Source organism: Ambystoma mexicanum, chromosome 10 (genome assembly GCF_040938575.1).
Source record: "Ambystoma mexicanum isolate Mex_15411 chromosome 10, UKY_AmexF1_1, whole genome shotgun sequence".
NCBI classification, from domain to species: Eukaryota; Metazoa; Chordata; class Amphibia; order Caudata; family Ambystomatidae; genus Ambystoma; species Ambystoma mexicanum.
The window spans coordinates 462,446,687-462,465,480 of NC_090932.1; the positions used below are offsets into that span (position 1 = coordinate 462,446,687).

The following is an 18,794-nucleotide window of genomic DNA, read 5'->3' on the forward strand; positions in this document are numbered from 1 at the left end:
CGAGGCCATAGCCACCTTTTCAGCAACCACTCACAAGACCTCTCTCGGTGTGACATCATCTGTATCCAAGAATCATGGATCACACAGTACAGCCAATCTGTGACGGATACACAACGATGATGGTCCCAGCAATAAAGAATAAAAGAGGACGTCCATCTGCAGGCCTTTTGACCCTCATTAAAATGTCAAGTAACATCATAATCAAGGGCGCACTTAAAATAAATGATTGGATCCAAATCACGATACTCCATACATCCAAAACAAAGACACCTCTAACCCATGACATATTTGGAATTCTTAATACCTACTGGAATCCAATAGCCATTGCCGACGACCTGTATATGGATAAAATTTTTACCTGCATCGATGAAATTACCCTAAAATACCCAGGTATTCAACCAATAGTATGTGGAGATCTGAATTTACATCTTTATGATTCTGTAGGGACAGAGGTAAAATGGAATAGCATGTCGCCAAGAGCTCGACGATGGCTGAAAGAAACATCTAACTGGGGCCTCATCAGAGGGCACTTTCTCGACACTCAAACTGACAAGCCGATGAATACATGGACCCGTGGCACATCTGGTGCCATCATAGACTACATCTATACACCGAATCAGATCGCACTGAAGTTAATACAGAAAAGAAATATAAAAACAGATCACCACGATCATACATTAATGACAATTACGTGGGAAATGTACACTCCTCAGAAAACAAAATTAAACCTGCCAGAATTAGTCGTAAACTCGGGTCAGAAAAGACTGAGGATCTCTCAAGAGGCCCTGACAACACAAGCACATCAAATTACTTCATCAGCTACGACAGATGATAAACGGCTAAGCTATCCACAACTTCTGGTTCCGTTCAAACTATCCAGAGCAACATAATACTCATAAGAAACACTGTCATACTCATGCTTATTTAACTATAATTGCAGAAAAAAAAAAGAAACTGAGAAGCGACATAAAAAAAAATACAGCAGACTCCACACAAGGATCATGACAAAATACGAGTATTAAAACAACAGTACAAAAATTGGATGAGATCTGACAGAGCACTTCAAGGTCAAAACAATGCTGAAAAAATGCTGCTCGCTCTTAAAAACCGTAACACCAGAGACCTATGGAAATTACTGGCCCCACAAACACCTGAGCTACAAAAGATGACAACTGAAGTCGACGAGCACGGATGGAAATTACATTTTCAGAACCTTTACAACATAAATTCTGATCTACATATCCAATATCGTATCCAACAACATACCTGGACCTTTTCATGGCAGCCAGAAGATCTAGAATAAGCCATTACCAACTTGAACCCCTCACATGCTCTGGGACTGGGTGGCCTCTCAAATGAACTTATCAAAGCTAACAAAACCCTTTGGGCACTTATCTCCTCCTACATCTACAAAACAATCAACAAAACCAAGACTATTCCACCTTCTTGGCAAACAGCTATTTTGATACCGATCTTCAAAAAAGGAGAAACAAAAGACCCATCCAACTACAGGCCCATTGCCCTCTTAGATCCCCTGGGGAAAATGTTTGCTAATCTTCTGCTGGACAAACTGAACATCTGGGCCAAAGTGAATAACATACATGCACCTAGAAAAACAGGTTTTGTTAAACATGTGGGAACCAACATCAACCTACTCCTACTCAATTTGTTGAAACAATAGGCCATCCATAACCAAAGGCAAATATATACAGCATTTATAGATTTGAAACTCGCATTTGACCTAGTCAATAGACCACTCTTATGGTCGAAATTGCGAAAATGGGGCTGTCCTGATGACATCTTGGAACCAATAAAGTTACTTTACGGGAAAACATCTATCAGAGTCTGACTATCACAAGACGGTACAGTAACTGAATCCATCCCAACTAACAATGGTCTCAAACAGGGCTGCCCACTTGCGGCTACGCTCTTCAACTTATTTACATCTGATTATGAAATTGAGACAAACTCGCCACAGTCAAACCCACCAAACCTAAATGCTACAACTATCGCCAGCATGATGTATGCAGACGATATTGTTCTGTGCTCGCAAACTCCAAGAGGCCTGCAAACAGCCCTGCTAAAACTAGAAATGTATATGACGGCAAACCAACGTGAAATAAATACACAAACATCAAAAGTGATGCTCCTAGCCCCATCGCATAGAGCAAAACTGCGCCCAAAGCCATTTATTCTCAATAATCAACCGCTTGAACAAGTAACAACAGTTAAGTACTTGGGGATTTGGATAAATCAATCACCCACTGAAACAAACTGGTCCAACTATTTAATGGCGAAAACTCTATCTTTAGCCCGCCAGGGACGGTTTCTAGATTTGAAATATGGAAAATTCACATTAAAACCAATCATATCATTCTATAGACAGAAAGTCACGGCTATTCTTCTCTATGGAAGTGAATACATGATTAACATCGATAGATCCATATGGTTGCGTTTGGAAGGCATGTTTTGGAGGAAAGTTCTTGCTTTACCCCAATCGTTTCCGATGGCCCGTATTCGATACGAACTAGCACTTCAGTCCCTCACCTCACTTCAAACATGGCGAAAGCTAGTTCTTTATAGGACAATTGTCTCTGACTCACATATTCCAGCGCTACACATCTTTCAGCAAAAAGATCGTACCACTCATGCAACTGCACTACAAATCTGGAAAATCCACATGGAAAACATCAGATTCACAGCAGACATATCCATCGAACAGCTAACTCAGCGTCCAGGGAAAGCCAAAAAAAACTTGCTTGTGATGATTGGATAGCGACCATCAATGGTAAAAGACAACTAAAACTTAATCTGGAATGTAAGATGGACATGCATCCATTAAATTGTCTTCCGTTATATCTACAACGCTTTCCATATGCCTCTGTCAGATACACTTTCCTCCGGTTTGATTAAATTTGCTCCCAACGAGAGAGCTATTACAATCCAGGCAACTTCTTTCCAAAGATAATTCCTTCTGGCGCTTCTGCAAACAACCAAATGAACTGGAAACCTTACAGCACATTGTTACTTCATGCCCGGCACTCGTTGAAACCAAATCACGAATTAGAGACATGTATCTACTCTCCACAATCAAACTATCACCTGAAGAACGATGGGCCAAATTTTTGTACGGTGACACAAAGAAAGACATTTTCACAATTGTCAGTTTTTTTAATGTATTATTTGAATCTAATTGGGGAAAGCAAATGGAGTAAGAACAAGACTTTTTCTTTGACTGTATAAAAGATGAATGGTTTAAAATTTGAACCATATCATTTTAAATAAAACATTTAAAAAAAAAAAGACAAGTACAAGGTCTACACTATAGCCATATACTGGGCCAATAGCAGAGTGGATATGCACATTTATAACCAAGTGGAAAAGGATGCAAGAGGAGAAGGAAAGGATTGCCAGACTTCTGTCTACTCCATCGGTACAGATGAGACCTGAACCATGGATGGAAGTACCTGAGAATGCGCCAATGGAAAGAAGCTACATGGAGGCTATTAAGGATGTGATGATAGCCCGCTACAAGAAAACCTTGAGAATAAAGAGGAGCATACAAGGAGATGACAATGAACTAAACGATTACCTGGACAGCACAGCACACTTGGGTAATAGCATATGGTCCCAATACATGAAAGAAGTTGGACGATGAAATTCAGAGGGGGAATACTTTGTTTGTGCACTCACACCTTACAGCATAGGGAAGTCAAAGAGCTTCATAGCTGTGGAAATCGATATACAGACAGCACACTATCACACGTAGCAATGTGCATGACCAGAGGCCCGTTCATGGGAAGTGATACCTCACTGAAATGGGCAACTGAAGCAACTGATCCAAATGAAGATGGTTATGTCCAGGACATAAAGACAAGAAACAATGGAAAAACAAAACACATTGTGATCAGATACGAGAAGCCTGGAGTTAAAGGAGCAGAAATCAGAAGAGAAGCAAATCACAAACTAAACGTTCAAGGGGAGACGCCAGAAGAGGCCCAAAAGCTGAAAAACAGAGGCCAAATGCAAATTTGGGGAACAGTGCCTTCACCAGACGGATGGTAGAAAGGAGTAGTGATATGCAGAGCATGGATGGTCTTTGGTCACTACGAGCCCACCATCAACATAGCCAAAACTTGCTAAACTATTGACATGGTTCGAAGACAGAGGAGGACCCTTACAGATAGTGCCATTGGAGAATCCAAAACTGTGCTTCAGAAACAATGGAACAAGAAAAATGGGAGAGAATCAGAACTGTGGATGAGTCTTTGACGCTCCAGGAATGGTACACGGTACTGCAGTGATCATGGATCATTTTTGGGCATGTGGATCCAAAGCATATATGAGACTGCCGAGAAACTGGGGAGTATATGCACAATAGTAAATGTCCATGTTCCAGCACTGGTGATCCCAAAAAGTGACCTGAATATTGAAAGTTTCCCAAAAGCAGATGCTCACCTGAGGAAAAGGAGATCTGTGGAACTGATGTGCTGAATGAAGTGAGAGAATAACTTTTCTGCCAAATCCATAGAAGCTTTTGATGCTATCCCTTATGAACACAGGCTGTTCAGTCAGACTTCTTCAGTGTTCACAAGAGTTTTCATGCTGTTAGGCGGAAACCTGTGCAGTTCCCTCTGGGACCACTGCAAAAGATTTAGGACTACAGGTTTTTGGCAGTAAACCCACTTGGTAGCAGTCTGTACCACACAGATTCACTTGGTAGCTGTGGCTGAGCAGTCAGACTTCCCTCAAGAAGAGTTAGGCAGTATGTGGAGTATACAAAATAGGGCAATTTACACAGTAGAACAAGCAAACACGGAACAGAGCTTCGGTGTAAAGATATATAGTTATTTATTTATAAAAACACATCTATGAAAAACACACTGGCACTAATACGGCAAACAACTTCAATTACAATTACTATAGGTAAATCAATCCCCCTAACAATAGTTCGACAAGTCTAGGTTCGACGGCACCACTTATTTGCAGACAGAGGAGAATGCTTTAACCTAGATGGCACTCTAGTATTCGTTAGGACGGGAGAGAAAAGGCAGGGTATGAAATCAACTCGGTACCAACACTTTTACGTAGAAATGCAAGGCAAGAAAGGCAGGGTCTACTGTAGATCGCAAAGTTCAGAGGCCAGGCCCACTCGGAGAGAGGCAAGGCGATATGTCCCAAAAAGTATCACAGTGGAAATGCACTTCGAGTCTTTGGCGCAAATTGTCACAGAAAGATTGGACCAGTTCAGAACAGAAAGTTAAGAAGGCTTGGAGGCGACCCAATGGAGAGGCGAGGATTCAGACACCTCACGCTAACCGACACAAGGGAAGCCAGGTGGACACGGTACCTTGTATGTGGAGAGACAGCTCCGGCGGGGGCAGTTGTTCCTGGTGGTGGATGCAAGTCAGGGCTTTGCCAAGAGAAGAGATGCCCTCGTCGTTGAAGGAAAGTTGAAGATCGTGACACCACCAGAGAAGAGACCAGCCGCGGAGTGCTCCGTCACAAGGCACCACCTTTTGGTCGCGGTACGGGTTAGTGGCTATCCGGTTGCCGTGGTGCTCAGCACGGGAAATTCAACCACTACGCCCTGGAAGCGAAGAAAAAGCAAAGGGGACTGGATGTTCCTACCAGTCAGGGGAAGAGACTCTCCAGCCGGGAGATCTCCTCTGTCGCTGGGAAGTGGTGAGTCGGTTCAGCAGGGCTCCACCGGAGGTGTCGTCGTTGCAGGTCGGCTCAGCTTTACCCTCGTCGGATTCTTAGGTCCTATGGCGACTTCTTAAGATCCAGTCCCAAAAGCCCTGCTTTTATGCAGAAAACCTCCATTCATTCAGCCTAGTGGTGAGCCACCCCGCTAAGTAGTGAGCGGGGTGGCTCACCACTTGGGCCAATCACACCAGAGTGCGAATTGAGTTGGCAAGGCAACTCAGTCCAGGGTGCCTAAACCCCCTCCCACACCCCGTGTGGTACCCAGACAGAATGGCACCACTTTGGAGGGCCTTTGTGTAGAAGCCCGCCAAAAGTGGAACAAAGGGCTCAACCTTTGGTTTTGGAATCATAGAGATGAACACAAACGCCATTTTAAAAACCGAGTTCTGGCAGAAAATACAAACCAATAGATTTATTTAAGATAAATAAACCGGTGGTATGTTAGAGATTAACGAGAAAAAGTATTAACCTCCAACAATGGGAAGAATCCCATAGGGTTATATTCGGGGTCGAATATAACAAGTAGTTTCCACTGCCACCAGCCAAAACTCGACGAGGGGGGACGGGACTGTGCCCCGTCGAATAACAGACCCAGGGGTAATCAAATTACCCCTACTAGTACGTCCACAATAGGATGGTTTGTACTAGTTCTGTTAGTAAATGTAGGTCTAGTAAAGCCAATGGTGACTTTACATGCCCTGGGAGACAGTAGTCAGTCCCAGGGTATGGAGTCTATGGTGGGGATCCTCTAGGACGCCCCAGTGTTACGGCACAGAGGGTGCGGTGTAACACACATAGAAAAACATATGAGACCCTATGGAGTAAAGGACCCCATAGCCCATAGAATACATTGACATTCAAAAGGAATTAACCACATTCATGTCCAAGCGTGGGAGAAAAAGAGTCTCACTCTTGGCAGGATGGAAAAAAACAAACTCCAGAGATCCAGCAAAGCTGCTGGGGGACTCACTAGGTTAGGAAATTCAGCCTAAACAGAGAATTGTCCCTAACACTCGCCCCCACCCCCAGACTAAGGGACAGGAGGATTTAAGCCACTCCTGGATGAATCTCATACCTCTAGTCGATGACATACATCTTAGAGAGACCATCAGCATTTTGGTGGTGACACCCTGACCTGTGCTCAATGGTGAAATCAAACCCTTGCAGGCAGATCGACCATCTCAGGAGTTTCGGGTTTTCCCCTTTCATTTGCATTAACCATCTCAAGGGTTGGTGGTCAGTCTGAATGACAAAAGTAGAACCATACAAATATGGCCTAAACGTCTTCAGAGCCCACACGATAGCAAAGCATTCTCTTTAAATTGTTGCCCACCTTGTTTCAGGATCCTTCAGCTTGCGGCTGATGAAGCAAACGGGGTGCTGCCTACCTTTCCCATCCAGTTGACTGAGTACGGCACCTATCCCTACAATTGAAGCATCTGTCTGCACAATGAAAGTTTGGTGGTAATCAGGATCTCTGAGTACGGGGGCTTGGCAAAGAGCCTTTTTCAGGTTTTCAAAAGCCTGATTGCACTCCTCGTTCCATCTAACCGTTGTAGGAAATTAGAGAGTAGATGACATTCAGAGGAGAAGCTATGGTCCCATAGTTCTCAATTAAATTCCTGTAATACCCAGTGAGGCCTAGGAAGGCTCTCACTTGGGTCTGAGTAGTAGGTGTTGTCCAATTTTTCACAGCTTCAATCTTATTGAGCAAAGGCCTTATTTCTCCACCTCCTACCTCATGTCCAAGATAGACTACCTTACTCTGTCCAATTTGGCATTTACTCGCCTTTATGGTCAGATTGGCTCGTCCAAGAGCCTGCAAAACATCTCTCAGGTGGGTTGCATGTTCTTCCCAGGAATTGCTGAACACTGCTATGTCATCCAAGAATGCCATGCAGAAGTCCTCCATCCCATTCAGAACCTGGTTTACCATCCTTTGAAATGTAGCAGGTGCATTTTTCAATCCGAAAGGCATTACCTTAAACTGGTATAAGCCAACGGGGGTAGAAAATGCAGTTTTCTCCTTGGCATGGTCTGTCAGGGGTATTTGCCAATAGCCTGACGTCAAGTCAAATGTGCTGAGGAACTTGGCTGTGCCAAGTTTATCCACCAACTCATCTGTTCTTGGCAAAGGGTGGGCATCAGTCTTGGTGACTGCATTAAGAGCTCTATAATCCACGCAGAATCTAAGTTCTTTAGATCCGGCCTTTGGTAGTAACACAACTGGGCTAGACCATGGACTAGTAGAGGACTCTATTACCCCGAGATTAAGCATCTTGCTGACCTCACCTTTGATGTGGGTTTGTACGTTTTCTGACATTCGGTATCCTCTGCTTTTGACTGGCAGACAGTCACCAGTGAGTATGTCATGCTGGCTCCAAGTGGTCAAGCCTGGTGAAAGCGAGAACAGAGAGGCAAACTGATTCAACATAGATTTGCACTCTTCTTGTTGCTCGGGTGTCAGATTTGAAGAGAGATTTACTTCTTCAATTTTTTCGTCTAAAGGTAAGCCTCTGAGGAGATCCGGAAGAGCTTCACTCTCTTCTTCTTCCTCTGATGATGCTAGAAGCAACACCCCTACATCAGGTCTCGAGACATACGCTTTGAGTCGGTTGGTGTGGAAGACTTTCGGAGCCTCCTTGGGATAGCCCAAGTCCACCAGATAGTTGACCTCTCCGAGTTTACCCACAACTCTGAAGGGTCCCATCCATTTGTCTTGCAAGGCCCTCTGCCTTGTTGGGATCATAACGAGAACGAGCTGGTCTTGAGCAAACTCAACCAAGTTAGCCTTTTGATCATGCCAGTGCTTGACCAAAGCTTGTCCAGCTTTCAAGTTATCGCTTGCTTCTGTCATCATGTGCGACATTCTCCTCCGGAGACCTATCACGTAGTCAGTCACTCTGACTGGCTTGGGGGAAGGAGCACTCTCTAACCCCTCCTTAATCAGGGCCAATGGACCTCTGACGGGATGACCATAGAGAAGCTCAAAGGGAGAATAACCTACTCCCTCCTGAGGGACTTCTCTATAAGCAAAGAGAAGGCATGGCAGTAGAAGGTCCCACTTACGCTTAAGGGGTTCTTCTAAAGCACCTATCATGCTCTTCATGGTTCGGTTGAACCGTTCTACCAACCCATTGGTTTGTGGGTGGTAAGCCGTTGAGAACTTGTAAGTAACTCCACAGGTTTTCCACATGGCTTTCATGTAGTGGGACATAAAGTCTGACCCCCTGTCAGAGATTACTTCCTTAGGAAACCCGACCCTGGTAAAATACCAAGGAGGGCCTTAGCTACAGCCGGAGCTGTAACAGTCCTCATAGGAATTGCCTCAGGATACCTAGTAGCATGGTCTACTACAACAAGTATATACCTGTTGCCTGAGGAGGTTGGAGGATCAAGGGGACCAACAATGTGAATCCCTACTCTCTCAAATGGGACTCCCACAACTGGGAGAGGCACTAAAGGTGCCACATTCTTGGCGCCAACCTTACCAGAGGTCTGGCAGGTGTGGCAGCTCCTGCAGTGTTTTTCTACTTCGGCCCCCATCTTCGGCCAATAAAAGTAGAGAGAGAGCTTTTCCTTAATCTTCTTGAAACTCAAGTGACCAGCTAAAGGAATCTCGTGGGCTAACTGCAAGAACTGTGGTCTGTTCTCTTGGGGTACTACAAGTCGTTTGTAGTCTCCAGGTGCAGACTCGGTCGGTTCACTGTAGAAGAGGCCATCTTCCCAGTGCAACCTGTATTTCCCAGGCTCTTGCCCTTCAGCCTGAGCTTCTGCCTGGTGGCGAAGACCTTTCAGAGTTGGACATTCTCTCTGTCCCTTACTGAAGTCTGCCCTGCTGGGTCCATCTTCTGCCAGTAAAGACTGCAGCTCAGGATGGTCACCAGGATCCAGATCTCCAATGAGTTCCCGGCCTTCCATTAGCTCTTCTTCAGAGTCTAATTCTACCACACAGGGTTGTACCACCCTCTCAGCCTCAGCTGGAGGGGGAGTTACGGGTGTAACTTTGGACAACCGCGGGGAAGTCCTTGTTGGCTGCACTGAAATGCCGGCTGCTGGTTTCGGTATAGAAGTCTTAGGTTTCCCTTTCGCTTCTGATTTCTTGGAGACAGCAGCTGACAATACCAGTGGAGCAGGAGTGATATCTTTCTTCATCATCTCCTGGAGAGTACCTCGCATGGTTCTCTCCCTTGCAGGTCTAGTTAGCTCCTGTAACTGTTTACTAGGAGGTCTGGGGGTATGCGACACAACTCCGAGAGTTTTCAAATCGTTACCCAACAGAACGCGTCCTGCTACCTCACTCTGTATGCTGACAGGTATCTTCACAGTCATGTCGTTACACTGGATGAGAACTGGTAATTGGGGAAGCTTCTGCACAGGCCCTCCAGCTAACTTGGTGAGGCGTTTGGGTGCCTTAGCAACATCCTCAGCCTGAAAAAAAGATTTATCCACCACAGTTATGCTGGCCCCAGTGTCCCTAATGGCAGGAGTCTCCTGAACATTCACCTGGACACTGTCCTTATAATACTCTTTAGTATTATCGGGGATAGAATTATAGACATCTAAATTCTGTTGTTCCCACAACCCCAGAGATACTAAAGAAACACTGGCTGAGACTCCAATGGGTTCATCAGCCAGCAGTAGAAAGTTTCCACTTGCCATTTGGACTTCCTCCTCTGGAGCGAAGGCTAAGGAGACAAGCTGGACCCCTGAAGGTTTACCCTTACATCTGGGATCTCCTTTCACGTGGTAAGTCGAGCCACAAACAAAGCATTTACCAAATGCTTTCTGGAATGGTGGCTTGTTCTGGCCTCCTTCTGGTTTGGCACCAGAAGGCACACTATTCTGTTGCGGTTTTCCTTGTGGCTTACCCTTCTGGTTTTGTTTGGGGCCCTCTTTGGAATTTGAGTTATTAGAATTCTCTTTTGAGTCTTTTTTAGGCTGTTTTCCCTCATACTTATGAGTAGTCCTGTTGGCAACCCACAAGTCAGCAGCCTTAGCTAGCTTCCTGGAATCCAATTCCTTCGAATCAGCCAAGTGCTGTCTGAGCTCAGGAGAACAGGCATCATAAATAGACTCCAACATAAAAAGATTCTTCATACCCTCATAAGTGTTCACTTTGTAACCCTTAATACATCTCTCTAAGTTTTTCAACCCTTCACTCACCCAGGTAGCCCAAGGGGTATCATCATGCTTTTTGAGGGTTCTAAACCTCTTAAGATACTGGGAAGGGGTCTTCCCAAATCTAGCTATCAAAGCTAGTTTCACACTTTCGTACTCTTTCCTATCCTCCTCCCCCAACTCCATTACCACATCAGTTGCAACAGGGGGGAGCCTAGAGAACAACCAGGTAAGCAACTCATTACCTCTGATGTTCTGGAGCCCATGATTGTACTCAAACAAACTCAGCCAATCCAACACATCCAACTTTGGTTCATACATACCAATTAATTCCTTCGGCATCCGGGGTCTTTTGGGACTTGAGCTTCTAGAGGAGCCAGAGACAGAAGCAGTTTCGACAGACAACTTTTTCATTTCTAACTCATGCTTGAGCTCCATTTCTCAGAGCCTAAGAATGTGTTGCATTTCTTGGTGTTTCTGTTCAGTTTGAGCAGTAATCCTTCTGAATTCCAAGTCTATTTTCATTTTTTCTAGTTCAAGGATTTGAGGACTAAGTGTGGGACCTGTTATAGGCCCTGTAGGTACAGGTGGTAAGGCAGACAGAGGAGCAGGGGAGACAGTTTCGTTAGCCTCTCCTTCCTCTTCAGCCTCTTCATCACTATCATCAGAACTTTGATTTAGATCAACACCATTACTGTTATCTACATTTGCTGGAGAAGTTGGTTCCTCTGAACCAGTACCCAGACTTTGGTTTTGCAGCAATCTCCCTATCAGTTCTACTTTCTTGCCTCTTACAGAAATATTCTCTTGTCTACAGAGGGCTCGCAAACTCTCAGTATTTTCACCTGACAAGGATTCTTGACTGTAAACTTCCATAGTAGACATGTTTTTGAAAGTTGCTTTTTAGTGCTAAGCTTTGTGGTTAGTTATCCTAAAGTGTTGAAAAGCACTCTAAACTGTATACTCGATACAAATCCTACCGCTGTACACCAGTGTTAGGCGGTAACCTGTACAGTTCCCTCTGGGACCACTGCAAAAGATTTAGGACTACAGGTGTTTGGCAGTAAACCCACTTGGTAGCAGTCTGTATCACACAGATTCACTTGGTAGCTGTGGCTGAGCAGTCAGACTTCCCTCAAGAAGAGTTAGGCAGTATGTGGAGTATACAAAATAGGGCAATTTACACAGTAGAACAAGCAAACACGGAACAGAGCTTCGGTGTAAAGATATATAGTTATTTATTTATAAAAACACATCTATGAAAAACACACTGGCACTAATACGGCAAACAACTTCAATTACAATTACTATAAGTAAATCAATCCCCCTAACAATAGTTCGACAAGTCTAGGTTCAATGGCACCACTTATTTGCAGACAGAGGTTTTAACCTAGATGGTACTCTAGTATTCGTTAGGACGGGAGACAAAAGGCAGGGTATGAAATCAACTCGGTACCAACACTTTTATGTACAAATGCAAGGCAAGAAAGGCAGGGTCTACTGTAGATCGCAAAGTTCAGAGGCCAGGCCCACTCGGAGAGAGGCAAGGCGATATGTCCCAAAAAGTATCACAGTGGAAATGCACTTCGAGTCTTTGGTGCAAATTGTCACAGAAAGATTGGACCAGTTCAGAACAGAAAGTTAAGAAGGCTTGGAGGCGACCCAATGGAGAGGCGAGGATTCAGACACCTCACGCTAACCGACACAAGGGAAGCCAGGCGGACACGGTACCTTGTATGTGGAGAGACAGCTGCGGCGGGGGCAGTTGTTCCTGGTGGTGGATGCAAGACAGGGCTTTGCCAAGAGAAGAGATGCTCTCATCGTCAAAGGAAAGTTGAAGATCATTGCACCACCAGGGAAGAGACCAGCCGCGGAGTGCTCCGTCACAAGGCACCACCTTTTGGTCGCGGTACGGGTTAGTGGCTAGCCGGTTGCCGGGGTGCTCAGCACTGGCAATTCGACCACTATGCCCTGGAAGCGAAGAAAAAGCAAAGGGGACTGGTTGTTCCTACCAGTCAGGGGAAGAGACTCTCCAGCCGGGAGATCTCCTCTGTCGTTGGGAAGTGGTGAGTCAGTTCAGCAGGGCTCCACCGGAGGTGTGGTCGTTGCAGGTCGTCTCAGATTTACCCTCGTCGGATTCTTAGGTCCTGTAGCGACTTCTTAAGATCCAGTCCCAAAAGCCCTGCTTTTATGCAGAAAACCCCCATTCATTCAGCCTAGCTGTCAATCAAAACACGCTAAGTGGTGAGCGGGGTGGCTCACCACTTGGGCCAATCACACCAGAGTGCAACTTGAGTTGGCAAGGCAACTCAGTCCAGGGTGCCTAAACCCCCTCCCTTACCCCCTGTGGTACCCAGACAGAATGGCACCAGTTTGGAGGGCCTCTGTGCAGAAGCCCGCCAAAAGTGGAACAAAGGGCTCAACCTTTGGTTTAGGAGTCACAGAGACGAACACAGACGCCATTTTAAAAACCGAGTTCTGGCAGAAAATACCAACCGATAGATTTATTTAAGATAAATAAACCGGTGGTATGTTAGAGATTAACGAGAAAAAGTATTAACCTCCAACAATGGGAAGAATCCCATAGGGTTATATTCGGGGACACCCCAGTGTTACGGCATGGAGTAACACACATAGAAAAACATATGAGACCCTATGGAGTAAAAGACCCCATAGCCCATTGAACACATTGACATTCAAAAGGAATTAACCACATTCATGTCCAAGAGTGGGAGAAAAAGAGTCTCACTCTTGGCAGGATGGAAAAAAACAAACTCCAGAGATCCAGCAAAGCTGCTGGGGGACTCACTAGGTTAGGAAATTCAGCCTAAACAGAGAATTCTCCCTAACACATGCCGAGAATTCAAGTTGGAGCAAATACTAAATGGTTGCAGATAACCAAATGGGAATTACTGCAGACCATCAACACGACCATAATAAGATTTAATGCGACCAGGGAAGAACTGAGGGCAATTCGACTAATGACTCTACAGAACAGGTATGTCCTTGACATGATCACAGCTATGGATGGAGGAGTTTGTGAAAAAATTGGAGAATCATGTTGCACATGTATACCATCTCACAATGAAGAAAATGGAACGTTAACAGAGGCCATAGGTATGTTGATGAAATTACAGAATCAGATGATCGATAAAGCTGACAACAACAGCTGGTTTAGATCACTATTTTCCTGGGTTCCACAATGGATGGCAGATGCATTCAAGTTCCTACGAGCCCTACTAGTGATGATATTACTTGGATTCTGTGTTATCAAGATAATAATCTCTCAGTGCCAGAAAACTGCGAAAAAGGCTATAGGGATGAAGATCATGATCGAAACTGAACCAGGATGGAAGCCCAAAGACCTGACTGATGAAGAGATAAGAAACTTTGCGAAAGCTAGCATTCATGCACCAGAAGGAACCAAGTTTCGATATCCAAGGAAACACAGAAACTATGTGGGAAGATGGATCTATTGCAGTCCAAATGGACAATGTCAACTTAGGACATGGAATAAGGACGGGCACGTGAGAACAACAGGGAGCCTGAAGGGAGTCATAAAAATATGGACTCCAAAGAGACACTTCTTCAGACCTTCATGTGTGGACCCAGAAGACGAAGTAAAGATGGATCCAGAAGAAGAAGTGAAAGTGAATACAGAGGATCCAGGAAAGATGGATACAAAAGAAGTGAAAGTGGTCGATGAATCGCCCAGAGGGGGGAGTGTAGAGGAGGTCCCAAACATGATTCACACCCGCACGGCCCATTTCGAGGTGCCAGGAACGTTCATGCCAAAATATGTGACATACGATGAGCAAATAAACGAGCAGAAAGCAGCAGCAAAATGTCAAAATGCAATACCGGAAGAAGCCAAGAAAGTCCTAAAATCAGATGAAAGGTGACGTCACAAGAACCCAGACTGACTCACATATAAAAGATATGACAACCTATGAATGATGAAAAGGGACGAAACACCATGGATAAGTGGCATCCTGAGTTTAAAGCGAAACAACGATGTCAAATTTTAGATCTTTATGCCATGAGTGTGATGCAGATATTCAAACAGCTTAAACGTGTACATATGCAAGGAACCGCAAGAAGCTAAGAAAATTGTGATGCTTGCTAAAGCTTAATAGTAAAATACAGTGCGGCAAGCACTACCTATATATATCTACCTCAAGAAAAGAACTGTATATAAGTATACTTCCACTATGCACAAGAGCAGAACTGACCAAAGGTTTCTTAAGGTCTCACGAGGAGAGCTTTGCAGCAGGAAAATCGAGAATTAAGGACAGATAGAAACTCAGATGAAGACAAGTCATGCCAAGAAGCCAAGGCCGTACCAGCTGAAGTAGGCCAATAGTAGACACATTTAATGAAGAGAATAACAGAGTATCATATTCTGAAAGGTCAAGATAAGCCTCAGGAGGCAGATGGCTGACAAAATTAAATCAAATGCTCGAATTACATGGAGAATAAGACAACTTTCACGGTGTCGGAATCACGTGACCGAGCCAGCAGAAGAGATGAAACTTTCACACCTACACATGGAATTGTGCCATGCCCAGGCACCTTCACTTTTCCAGACCAAGAATCAGTCTCAAGGCCAAGATACAAAGAAATAATTGAAACATGACTACTGAAGTGATGATTGATTGTTGAAATAATTAGAGGGAGACAGGGGGAGCGGACAAGCGCCCTGCACCTGGCCGGCTATTCCTCTACGCTTCTATGCTGGTGGAAAAGTATGAGTGGGGTTGATGCCAACCCAATCATAGTGGACCAAGTAATCTAGGGTCCTATAGTTAATAGAACCTATGAGACGTACTTTTAGTGACGTCTACGGCAGCCATTTTGAAGGAAGGGCTCAAACGCCCTGCCTGACACTGTTTATCCAATCCCCTCACTTCGTTACCATATACAGATATAGTACCTACATTAAAGTTACTTTCCAATAACCAATAGAATTGCATGAAACATTTTAAGTGTTACACGTCAGTGATGATTGAGTTTTTATCATAAAATATGTGTTTTTTATGACGTTCGTTGGAGTTGTGAAGTGAGAAGGAAGATCAAGCAACAGCTGATGTTCATGAACTTGTCATTATTGATTTGATGCAAGAGTATTAATCTGCATCCCCATCCATCTCACGGGTGGTGCTACTCTTCTTAAAGTGCTATTGGGCATCCCCCAGCTTTATGGGCCGGTTGGGGTCCTAGTGCACACTTGAATCATCAACCTCTCAGTTCTGTGTCCTCTGTGACTCCCTCTCTCTCTCTCTCTCTCTCTCTCTCTCTCTCTCTCTCTCTCTCTATATTCTCCCTACCAACCCGACCCACTGTAACCTATGAAGTGAGTGTCAGCTGATACTTTCACCTCCACCTTCATCCTCTCCAACCCCACTTGTGGGTTATAGGGGATTATATATATAATCATAACCATCAGTCTGACAACACCCTATCAGCCAACAGCAACCCTACCACATATACCATCACTCGTCTGGACTCACTAAAAGACACCCTAACTAACGGTGTCAATGATCATGCTGCACTACAACTATGGCCAAGTATACCTAAACCCAGCTCACCATAATACAAACATGGGCTGACCAAGATCGAATGTTCCAAACACAAACAAAAGATTATCAATTTAAAATCCACACTACAAGAAAGCCTCAAACTAAATGCAAATATTTCATCACAACAGGCAATGCCACATGTTGCAGTAATATCAGGCAGAAGCGTCCAACAGAGACCGCACTCTCTTCAAAGATGTTCATCCCTGCATTACTCTACTCTTGGAACTTGCCATGCCTCACTCAACCAACACATACAACATCAACCAGTCATTCGCAGACAAGACCACACTCCACATTGAAATGACTAATTGTCCCCTCTCACACTGTGACATCTGCAGATCGTCAGGCTTCAATGTCTTTTCACTTGAGGATCTAGGCAATAAAATCACTTCCCTCATGCCTGACACCGTCAAAGAAGATGACATACCATTTAGCCACCCCAAACCCCCCTCACAAACCAACTGTTATAGGGAGCGCGCATACCATTTTTAAGGTCCTTGTACTGCAAAATATCTCCCTGATTCTCAACTGCAGGGAAAGGTGCAGCATGAAACCAAATGTTTCTATCAAAGGACCATAAGGTTCATCAATTTATGTAATGTTGAGATTTGTTAAACTTTTTGGAGCCTTTTATTGAATGCATTTGTGTGCCATGTCAAGGTCATTAATTACCCTGTTGTTGATTTTGGGGCCAGCCTGGCCCAATTTCCTTTCTTTAGGCTGCTATTACTCATTGCACCTAAAATACCCTTTCATGCACATATATCCCACCTCCCTTCTCTGTACACTGCCAGCAGTCAGGATACTTTCCTTTCCTATGCACATCATGACGCTATAGTTGATTGCCATGATAAAATGCTTCCCTGAAGAATTGAACCGATGCTAATACATTGATAAATGTCTGCCTTTCCAAATATTTCCAAACAAGGTATAAAGTCAATTATCTATGAGTAAAAATAAAACACTCATAACTTTTTGTACCCAGTAGTTCAGAGTGTTTACAACGTGGATGTCCTGGCAGGTTCTGAGTGCTTGCTTTACCAATGTCTGAAATTGAACTGGGTTGGGTGAATTGTTGCCTGTGCCACACCCTGAACTATTTCTTCTTTGCGCTTACAGCGCTACTCACCCCACCAATGCTGAAGGTAAAAGCCGAAGGACGCCACCTTGTCGTGGAGATGGAGGAGCTTGGCCCTGCCTTTCAGTTACATCTGGTTTACTGGAGTAAAGAGAATGAACACTTGGTGAGTTAATGCCTTTTAGCACCAAAGATTCATGTAGGTACTTTATATGCAGACTTGGACTTGGTATAGAGATGTTTACATTTACATGGGTATCCCAAATGCATATGGACAGTGTGACGAGGCCCCCTGCCTGGCATTGGTTGCCGACTGTGTGCTGACCATCCTACACTCCAGGATGGCAGACCTGGAGGAGTTATGTGGGGGATCTATTAGGGAACTGCACTCCGGGCCACTTTATTGGCAGGTGACTGTCACAGTGGCTATATCTCAAAGAATCAATTTGTTTTCCAAACACCCTATCAAGGCTGGAGCTATACAATGTATACTTTCCTGTATATTTGACCATTAAAATATCTGACTAGGTGGCAGAGGGGGCAAATTGCTCTCTGTTAGGGAATTACTGCAGGTCCCTTTCAATCGAGAAAAGAACATTATAAACAAAGCAATGCTGCAGAAGTGCCAAAGCCATCACTGGTGACTTTTACAGGTATGTGTAAAGTTAGTTGGATTCGCAGACCACTTGCCGGGTCCATAGACATCCATCGATAGAATTTCAAGCACACTGAGATATGCTGTCCTGACGCTGGGTCTGCGGACCCCAAAAATGCCCATGCTCCAGAAGGAAATAGATGAAGCCATCCTAGTTCCACTACACATAATAGGACGTTTCATAGCCCCAAAGTTACATACTTACAGAGAAACATATCAGCTTGGCAGGAAGATGAGAACTGCATACAGCAGTGCAACATAACAATGCAGGCAATCCAGTGAAATCCAAGATGGCTGCCCCCTTCTTATAGCCTTTGCCTCACTAGGTATACTGCAGAGGGAGGCACTTGAGTGTAGCCAATCACACCTCGGCCTACCTTACAGAATCCAGGTGCAGGCAGTCATTCAGAAAGCCAGCCCAGGGGAGGCGCCACAATACTATGAAAGCGCTCCCAACTTCACTGTGTGTGGGGGTGGAGGGTTGCTGGAGCAGATGAGGGCTAGCATTTGGGGAGAGTTGGGAGCAGAAAGGAGTGCAGAGATAAGAGGAAGAGAATGGAGGAGCCGAGTGTGGTGGATGAAGAAGGGAGAGGAGCTGCAGGGGTAAAATATTTTGGAGAAGATTAGAAAAATTAGAAAAATTCAGAATGAG

At 44.6% G+C, this 18,794-nt stretch overlaps 1 protein-coding gene across 1 annotated transcript in view; it reads left to right on the forward strand.

The window, feature by feature from the left end:
- IL20RB (interleukin 20 receptor subunit beta) overlaps positions 1-18,794 on the forward strand; it is a 315,418-nt gene that overhangs the window by 261,242 nt on the left and 35,382 nt on the right. Inside the window, exon 4 of the mRNA XM_069618033.1 lies at positions 17,529-17,653. Coding sequence (XP_069474134.1) covers positions 17,529-17,653 — 125 coding nt within the window. The remainder of the gene's footprint in view (positions 1-17,528; positions 17,654-18,794) is intronic.